This window comes from Branchiostoma belcheri, unplaced genomic scaffold, assembly GCF_001625305.1.
Source record: "Branchiostoma belcheri isolate BF01 breed outbred unplaced genomic scaffold, Haploidv18h27 scaffold173, whole genome shotgun sequence".
NCBI classification, from domain to species: domain Eukaryota; kingdom Metazoa; phylum Chordata; class Leptocardii; order Amphioxiformes; family Branchiostomatidae; genus Branchiostoma; species Branchiostoma belcheri.
This window is the reverse complement of record NW_017803191.1, coordinates 230,370-240,599: the sequence shown is the minus strand read 5'-3', so window position 1 is coordinate 240,599 and position 10,230 is coordinate 230,370. Positions and strand designations below refer to the sequence as shown.

The 10,230-nt window shown below is 41.2% G+C and overlaps 1 protein-coding gene and 1 long non-coding RNA gene across 2 annotated transcripts in view; both read right to left on the bottom strand.

The window, feature by feature from the left end:
- Positions 1–7,648: 7,648 nt before the first annotated feature.
- Positions 7,649–8,974, bottom strand: LOC109466998. Its single transcript, XR_002140058.1, has 2 exons — positions 7,915–8,974; positions 7,649–7,818 (listed from the first exon to the last, which is right to left on the bottom strand). It is a non-coding gene; the product is annotated as an uncharacterized LOC109466998 (long non-coding RNA).
- Positions 8,975–9,067: 93 nt separating this feature from the next.
- Positions 9,068–10,230, bottom strand: part of LOC109466975 (S phase cyclin A-associated protein in the endoplasmic reticulum-like) — a 66,721-nt gene continuing 65,558 nt past the window's right edge. The window contains exon 29 of the mRNA XM_019764861.1: positions 9,068–9,430. Within this exon, the coding sequence (XP_019620420.1) occupies positions 9,068–9,430 (363 nt within the window). The remainder of the gene's footprint in view (positions 9,431–10,230) is intronic.

Genomic DNA, 10,230 nt, shown 5'->3' with positions numbered 1-10,230 from the left:
AAAAATTCTGTAACTCTCCGCAAACTTTGAAAGGAAAACGGAAATTGAAGGTAAAACTGGTTCTGGCTGGAGCCGAAGGGACCGAGCGCAGAAGCGAGAGTCGAGCGCCAAAGGCGGGAGCAATGTAGGGGGGTCCGGGGGCATTCTCCCCCGGGAAATTTTGTATTTTTAAACCTTCAATGACGCATTTTCCTGCACTTTGAAAGGCAAAATTAGGCGTAACGAAGAATTATTCATTAACGCTTAACGCTGAATTTAGGATGAGAAATAACGTGTTACGTTGAATTAAAACGACCAATAACGCTTCACGAGGAATATACTGATAACGCTTAACGTTGAATTAGAGCGGGTCGGCAACGATTAACGGTAAATTAAAATAGCCCATAACGGTTAACGAAAAAGGGCATGCACACCCTTTTCTAAGAGGAGCACGTGTCCCTATCAGCATGCTAATTGCTTTTGGCCCTGATGCTGAGCCCAATGCTGCCTGCAGACGGACTATGTTGGTCACTAGGGGTTGGAGATCTCGGGTGTTTTCCGCTATGTCGCAGTGTCGTCTGCAAAGTCAAGGTCGGCAAACTTTGTCTCTGGAACCCCCTTTACCCCCCTTACCCCTCCTGTTGCTTCCAAGTACCCAGTCGATAGCTATAGCCACGGGAAAGAGGATTTGTGACAGGACACAACCTTGGAGGACCCGTCTTCAAACCATCCGCTGTATCCTTCACCCGTCCGTACACAACACTTTGAGTTTCGGTATATCTGTTTAACTGCATAGATAAGTTTACTTGGCAGTCCATAACTGTACATGATATTCCATAAAGAGGGACTTTGGATGCTATCAAACGCCTTGCAGAAGTCAATGAAGCTGCAAAGGAGGCTAGGCCTGGTTGTAAAGCTGGCCATGTGGACATCCATCTCACAACACAGTCACCCTCGGCTTTCAGCATCTCTGAAGTGACGCTGTTCATGCCTGGTGACTTGTTATCATGAAGGGTCCTGACTTCAGCTTTGGAGATGTCCTCGATCTCAACAGGTAATGGGTGTAGGTGACTAATGCTACTGAGGTAGGGCTTGAGCAGTTTAAGACTTCTTTAAAAGTATTCTGCCCACCTGGCAAGCTTGTCCTTCCCCCTAAGACAGTGGTAGGGTCCCATCCTTCGCCTTAATGAGGACTGTACACTTTTGAGCGTCCGCCGTCTATCTTTTTGGAAATCTGTAAAGCTTTGGTCCCAATTGAAAAAAAAAGGTCCCTGGTGGGTAGTTCCCGGGCTGTTTTTGACACTTTCATGCGTGGCCCCCGTGGGACACCCCGCGGCTACCGGGCTATTTTTTTGGCCCGTCCGGGACTCAAGAAGAATTCAACCCTGACTTAAATTCTACACGGGCCCCGCTGACATAAAATTCAGGACATCAAGTTAGCGCTTTATTCTGCCTGTACATAGACGCTGGTAAGGCACAGGTCTGGGCTTATGAAGGGTCTAATATTTTTTTTTGAACAGATTGTATCATTTTTTAAACATTCCTATCAGTATCAGTGTTCAGAGGCACACTGGCACCCATGCTATATACTGGTTAGTTTTTGCATAATTTGCATTAAATGTTGGTGTGATCAATACTGGGATGGTTTATTCTGATTGTTTAGCCTTCAAAACATATGTATAGTATGTGTATTGTATCAAAATTATTTTGATACCATGAGATTTATTGAGATATTGACGAAAACCAGATTTTCAGTAATGGCGGCCTAAATTTGCAAATTAACACGAAATAGTCTACTTGATCTCCACTGAAATGGTCTAACCGTAATCGTTATCCCAAAAATGGGGAAAGACACCAAAGATAATTATTAATATCATATGTAGTTACTGAGATATTGACGAAAAACAGATTTTCAGTAATGGCCGCCCTAATTTGCATATTGTGCGGCCCAAATTTGCATATTTAGCAAAAAATAGTGGTTCTATCTTTACGGAAATGGCTTAAGTTCATTGGTTATCCCTCAAAACATGGGGATAGACACCAAAATTATTCTGATACCATGAGTAGTTACTGAGATATTGACGAAAACTGGATTTTCAGTAATGCCTGCCCTAATTTGCATATTGTGCGAATTGCCCAAGGATGACAGAGTGGCATCATTCAGATTCTGAAAGAGCACACCTCAGAGATATAGAAACAACAAAAAAACTTTGTATGGACCGCATTGCAAGGTTCTTCAAAAATCGGGGGTTTGGCAACCGGACTAATAGTGGGAAGATTGGCAACAAAGAGGGTGTTTCCTGTACGGCCTATAATGCTTTGAAGGATAATTTTACCTTCTTTGCCTGTGTATTCGTGGATATACATAAGGATTTAATCTTATCAAAGTCAGACTTTTCATCGTTAGGTTTGTGGATTCTTAACGTCCGTTGCTGCTTGAGTTTCTACAGAATTTTGTTGACGCAACAAAAGTACAGGGACTCTCACAAGGTCTTTTACGAACTATAGATACACAAAAGTAAATACAGTGCTTTTAACATAGTAATTGCAAGGTATAATAGTATATCATCATGTAGTTTATCGTGGTAGTTTTTGCGGTTTAACTACCTTTACTCCATAGTTTCTAAGATATAAACGTTGTACGAATTGTCTACTCGTAAAATAAACTAGAATTTATCAATAGGATGAAATTATTTTGAGCAAGAGGAAAGAAAGGTGGATATAATAGTGCCTATTACAATACTTTGAACAATCCATAACGATTATTCAGTGTACTTCTGTATCAGAATACCCCCGGGTAAAACAAACCATTGCTTGAGTCTCCTCAATGAACCGGAAAACATTTCTTCAAGACACGTGGTCGTCTTAATTTGGAGGAATTTTAAATATCGGTAAACCCTGGTTCCCCTAACAGCGGGTGGAATGTTGTAGCTGACAATCTTCATTGAAAGTGACCTCCCGAGCCTCCATGGACAAACTATTTTGCCAACCACCCACATCAAAAGCCTTGACACCATGTAAGGTCGCGTTAGTAACGCGATATCACGCATGTCACACGCGTGATTAGTACCGCCGCTATCGCAGTGACATGTGGAAGTTATTCCGCAGTTAACGAGGCTAACGAGGGGATGTTAATAAGACTCTGCCTGTCTTCGGAAAAGACAGAAACTTCCAGTTTTCCGATCCGCGCAAACTTTGGAGCGCCACGCTTATCCAGATGTTGATATAGATGCTTGGTCTCCACCAGACCTTGCGACGGCCCGGCAAAATGGCGGGAACTGGCCAAAAAGGTAGAACAAGTTCCGGGAAGTTTGATTAACCATGGGAGAGATATCTTCCAACATGTCTTCTAACTTTTAACCATTGTTTACTATCTTCAGAACGCACAGTTTATAATAGAGACTACCAGACGCTGCCGTGTGTTGATTTGGCACATGTTCTGAGATACTCCCTATGCTCAATGACCATGGTAACCGCCTGCGATAACAAGAATGTTCTGAATGTCGCCGTGTGGTTACCGGGGTTTCTGCGCTGGGTTTTGTTGCCTTCACATCCCAGATTACCTATACCAACATAATCATCGAGACTTAATTAAAAAGGGAAACAAGGATACCAGTAACTAGTATCTGTGAGAAAAGATGATCATGAAAAGAGGTCACCCAAGGTTTATCTTCAAGATCAACATGACTCGTCAACCGATCAAGTTGATGTCAGCTAGGTTAATCTTTCAATCTCAATCAGAAAGTGCAGTTCTGATCAACACATGAATTAAAAGTCTAAGTTAGATACTCTTCAGACATATATGACGGTCACTGGAAGTAACTTCCAGTTAAGATACTTGTTTCATATCCCTTTCAGCATGAAATCACAATGGATCATACTATCATTCTTAAGTTTCAAAACTGTCGTAATATTTCTTCTTGTTTTCCATGAACCCATCATAGCTAACAGATTGTTTCCTGGAGCAGAATAGGGGCGATTGCCTACAAAACCTCATCTCTGAATGCATCACGGACATATTTGGGATGGTGAAAATCACTTTCAAGGCACAATTCCCCCAAGAATGGGTTTTGCGCTCATATCACACCATCAGATCACATCCATATACCATTCCATTTCATCTCAAATGACTTATTAATGTCTAAAATGTTTTCACTTTGATTCGATTCTCTGGATTCTTACAAGCTGAAAAATACACACATTTGGAGGTTTTTGCTCAGTTTAGTGTGTCCGAGCATGTGCATTATACCCCAAGTGCATTGGGCACTGGATCATGTTAATATTGTACATTCCATTTCACAACTTATCATATAACTCGAATCACATTTTTCAAGAGGGTTCCCTGTTAAAATGGGCAGTTTTATTCATAAGAAATTTCCATCAATTTTTTTACACACCTTTTCCTGTATTCATGCAGGCATGAAGGCAACTATCCTCTTCACACTTCATCTAGAAGCTTTGTATATTATACTCAGATAGAAGTGGTCCTAACAGCAATGGTATAACAGAAATTACTGAATCTTCAGAGCCTCTTGGTAGAAAAAGGCTGTGGACAAATGAACTGTCTCTACCAAAAATCGACTCAGCGTTGTATAGTTAGCTGTAGTAGTAGTAATATGATCTAATATTAGTAGTATAGTACATGTAGTATCCTGTATTTGATTGTAGAAATAACTGATGTAGCTTTAGCTATCTGTAATGTTGCAATTCAAATGCCCTTCTGTGGTAACATTTAACAGCCCCATGAATACAGTAGTTCACTGGGCTCTTTGGGCACAGATACAGAAGTCTGCCCCCCCCTCCATCCATGACCCTCCACCAGACCCACATAACAAATTCAGCCTGAGAAGAATAACCAGCGGCCATGTAACCCTCAGTGGGAGGCACCTGTTGTAACCTGGGTAACTCGCAGGGTAGAGGTCAGTATAGGGGTTCAACAGAAGCCACAATGTAGGAGACCTCCCTCAGCACTCTGGCAATTTATTATCTGTGGCATTCTGTTTGAAGGGTTTGTGTTTTTTAAAGGGGGGGGGGGGTGCAACAGGAAAATATGCTGTGATGTGAGAATCATGAATTTCTTGCAGTGCCTGGGAAAGTCACTCTTTTGAAGCACCATTGGCTAACAATGTCTTCTGTCCCATGCCAATCAAGTTGGTAAGGCCAAATCAACGTAATTTGTTGGTTGTGAGTTTGAATCCCTGCATCATCTCTCACTGGACATGCAGATGCTACTGGAAAGGGTTGCAATTCTTTACTATGACAGGAACTTCTTGACATCAGCTCGGGTTTTTCCCTTGTACACGTAACAAGGAACCTATATAAACTATATGGACTACTCTTGCTAACTGCTAATGTTAGTCTCCCCGCTGACAAAAAGAATACAAATCAATAAGCAAATAACAAAACAAATAGCAAAACAGCAAATGGGTGTTCCAAATACAGAGATAACAGGACTGGTAAATAATGGATCAATGTGTAAAATCAAATGATTTCTGTAGGCAGCTTAAACATTAGTCGCTGTAGGTATAAACCGTTTTGTGTCGACAATGTATATAGCTTTCCTGTCTCGACCTGTGGAACATGGTTCAGGATTACTGTCACTCTTTTCATTTTTTCTTCTACCAACATGGAGCATACATGTCGGAGTAATGTTAACTTTGTTTGGATCACATCTTCCATCATCCAGGCAAGTGGGAATGGGAAAACCAGGTGGCTGCCGCCTGGAGCTACTCCAGATACTGAACGATAATTCCAAACAAACATTTTCACTCTCTCGCGTGCACGATCACTAATTCATGAATTCTGGGGACCTTACGTAGTCTCAACCGTGCGTCATGAAATATGCAGTCCAAATATGTGAGAAGGAGACATGCTGCTATATATACTGGATCAGCTTTGTGGATTAGAGCCACCAGACTACTGGTGTAGTGCAGGTTAGGACCAAGGTGGGTATAGTGTTACAGGGGGGGCAGGTGGGAATATGGCACAACAGGAGCCAAGTATGCAGAAGTGCATCAGTTACCTCTGTGACAAGGATCAAAATACACCCTATCAAGTGTTGCGATTACACCACATAAAAACACAGGAGGATATATACATAAAACATTCAAATCCCCATATGGTCACAGAGCTACCACTGAGCTGTGATGCAAGACAAGGATTATGATCTCTTTACTTCATCAATTAATCATGTAAACTTAGTCTCCATGGATACTTAACTTCTGAATTAAACTGGAGTGTTAAAAATGTTCTGTACACAACTGATTACACTGTTGATCAATTGTTTATATAGGTGAAAATATAAATTAATCAGTCCTTCACAAGTTAATGTTACACATGTATATACGAGCAGCTGTACAACAGACACACACACACACAAATAATTTTGGTGTTTGCAACTACATGTAACTCTCCCCCTTAACTTGATTTTAACAAGCCTCACTTTCACACCTCAGTACCTTCTAATCAAATAAACCTCATCTAACCTGATTTGAAACATTTTACCAGATGTTTTACTAAGTCCCACATGTTGTGAGTGATACATTGGAGCAAATGTTGTAAAAACAACTGGGGATGTTGACTAAACAATCAAGTCTTCTAATAAATCAGGTATACATGGAAGCTGTTGCTGTTCAGCTGAAAGGCTGCTATTGTAAGACTTTAGAGCCAAAACTTGATACAGTTACTGGAACAAAATGTTGCCTAATGTTCCATTTATATATATGGGGAACTATGTGAGGCCTGAGGCTAAGACTATGAAAAATGACACACTTTTTTTCCAGACAGAATCTTTTGATATGATCGTTTTGTTTATTTGCAGAGACATACAGTACACTGTACTTGCTTCCAAATAATTTCTCAATACACATGTACATATACATTCAGCATTTAAAAACTTGGTGGAAATCACTGTGTTCAAACGTTTGGATAGGTTTGTATGCACATCGGTTTGATGTGTTGCACACAAAAGGGAATGTACATCGTAGATACTGTAGCGTCAACTTCACAAGAAAGCATAATAAACCTAAACATGCACTTTATTGCTTAGGATAAATATACATGTATTCTTATTTTGTTGTGACTTTGCAAAGGCTGATTGAAAAGGCATTAATTATCAAGAGAACCATATATATGATTATGACAGTGGAAAAGGGTCATTAGTCAAATCATTGCAAAATATGGCTGAAATTTAAAGAAGAAGAGGAAAAAATGGTGTAAACTGAAACTTTACAACATAGGTAGATAGATACCCTTAGGTAAAAACCGTAACAAAAATAATTAGGAAGTGAGAAAAATAATAGACCTCTTTTTCATACACACGTAACTTTATATGCAGTCTCTTACAGTATATGACAGGACAACATGGTCCTGCAATTTGGAACGTAACTAACAGGTATACCGTTAATACGATATCTGTAAAACAATAACAGTAACAATCTCAAGAACAGAACAAACATTTAGTGCACCAGGTACATGCAAATGAAGCATGAACACCAATCCACTGGTCAATAAATACTTTATACATCTTGGAATGAAACAAAACCTTTGAAAAGATACATACCAGTATGTACAAAATGTACATAAAGTAACTAAATATAAACTTAAAACTGAAAAACTAAACATATCAAAAATTATCAAATTCCACATGATTCTCTCTTTTTCACTTTTCAAGTTGACAGTGGACACTGTAACTAGTGCTGTCAGAAGGTGGGATGAGCTGCTTGCTGTCTATGTGTGCACCACCTCACTACAGCTCAGATCAGGATGGGGTGAAGTACTTGAGTGCATCTTCCCATGTGTGCTGAGGAAACCTTGCCGAGAACACTGTCATGTCCACACCTGCATTGGGAAACACAACCGATATTAAAAGATGGCAGAGCAGGTTCATTCACATTATATAAGGCCTTGGAATTCAAGTAAGAAAATATCTTGTACCTGTGCAAAGCCGTCGCCACACAGCAAGAAAATAGCTCGTCCAGTGAGTCTGCAAGGTCGACATATTTTGGGCAGCAATACAGATGGTGTTCTCTCGATCACTGCACAATTTTGGTGGTGTTTGCAAGTCACCGAATCCAGTTAAATGTGACAGGGTAGATTTTCGACTCTTCTGCCTTTTTGAAACTAAGTGACCTTTTGGCAATCAAAAAACTGAAGGTAAAGGTAACTGACAGCCATGCTGACTTCAGGTGCAGTTGCAATTCTCATTTGATTTTTTTTTACTTAATCATTATCAGTATGGCTTGTAGAAGGTGACTGAACAATCACCGTTCAACAACAACAACATGCCTCATCAGACACCAGTGCAGTTCCCACGGACGTCCAAACAGTTGGGACACGGGACGGCAAGGCTCACTTGAGTCTATTGTACCTCAGACTGTGTTGTAAACAGGTACGTAACCAGACGCCATGTCCCTAGTAAGCCCTGTTACCAAAAACATTACACATACTCTGGTCTTGCCCAAAAGCATGCTTTTATACCACTTTCTTTTCTATTTCAATACATTTTTCTTGAATAACAATATCTATGAGTCTAATACTGAGTGAAGCCACTGGTTATATAGTTACATGTAGACCGGTAATCATCATCATTTCATTATTCACTGCATGATTGTATTATCTGCCTGAACAGTCTGTCATGTATCTCACAGAACCTGGTGATAGACTCCTGAACAGAGGGATTTGAAGAAAATCCTGCTCTCACCACACACCCTTAGACCAGGCATCTGTAGCATACTCCTAATTGGCAAGTCCCGTATTTTCTATCGGTGGCCAATGCTGTGATCTAACGTTTCAGATCCTAGATATCAAAAGGATTTAAGTTAACCCTACACGATATACTCTCCACACTCAGCCTGAGGAACATTTCAACGAAAACCCTCAGTATAGAGTCTGTAGGCCTAGTCCTGTATTTTTATCTGTGGTTGATACCGGGATATAATGTTTCAGGTCCTAGCTAATGTCTACCAATCACAACCCATCCCCTGACTACCGGTAAAACTACTAACCTCTTGCCTTCCCTATTTCCCCTGTAGTTCCTCCCCTTGAGTTTCCCATCCAGTAGAAACTGATGAAAGGTAAGTCAGGGATCCTAATCCCTCCCCACCACTTCCCCTCTCTGGGGAGAAGTGGCAGCAACAGGGCCCAGCCCACCCAGAACAGGGAGGTCAGGCGGGGCACTACCTCTGCCCTTGTGGGGCGGACAGCCCTCCCCAGACATAGATTGGAGTGTCTCCAGCAGAAGAACTGGAGCCACGCAGCCATAAACAATAAACACTGGGGTTGGCGAGCACATGCCAAGAATGCCTTCTCCCTTCCCGGGCAGGTTCATGAGGGGGATGGAGAGGGTCTGTACAAACAAACTGCTGGCCTTGTGCTGGGCTCGCGGGGAGTTTCCTTCATCACCTGTTCTGTTAACCATCATGGTCCCAACCGTTCTCACAACCACTGCACGCTGGGAAACGGAGGTTCACTGGAGAGGTAAATAATACTGCCTCCTCTCTTCTCCAAAGTCAAGCTCATGGCTTTAAATTTCTATGTAACAAGAATCTTACAAGTAAATTTTGTCAGGAAGCAGACAGGGTAAGTGTAGGTATATACTGGACAAATTGACTACTACATGATGTAGTAAGTTAGTGATCAGGTGGAAGACCTGAGGCTAAGTTTAACTAACTACATTTGTAGTAGTAACTGACTAAAACCACATCCATATTGCATTGTTAGTTATTCAGTCCTTATTCTTATGTCATCAATGAATTATCAAGAGTTGAATATTGAAAATAATGTTAATATTCAATTCTTGGTTATTCAATCTTAAAGAAAACAGTGACATTTTCCCTGTTAATTCTTCAACCACGGCATGTGCCAAGATTTTCTTTTTATGATGTCTGTCTAGTACATCAAGGTGTGGGGCACAGTCACCACACATGTGAGCCATACCGCCATAAGGTGTCAAGATGTACATGTACGTTGTAAGTACCCCCAAAAGAGTCTCGGGGTCTAGAATAGTCAGTCTGTTTTGTGTGAAAACAAATGTAGGTGTGGGAAGGAAAAGCCATCCCCTCCAGTCTGTCAGCGGCAGGAGACATGCTGGGCTTGTCAACAGTCCGCAGACAGACATGACTCCCTTTAAACATAATATCCAAACATGGGCTCCCCCAGACACACTACACCTTGTAGGGCTGAGGAGCTTATGCCACTGGCCTCAGAGGTTCCAGTCTAGGGGACAGGCATGACAACAAGTGGATTATCTCA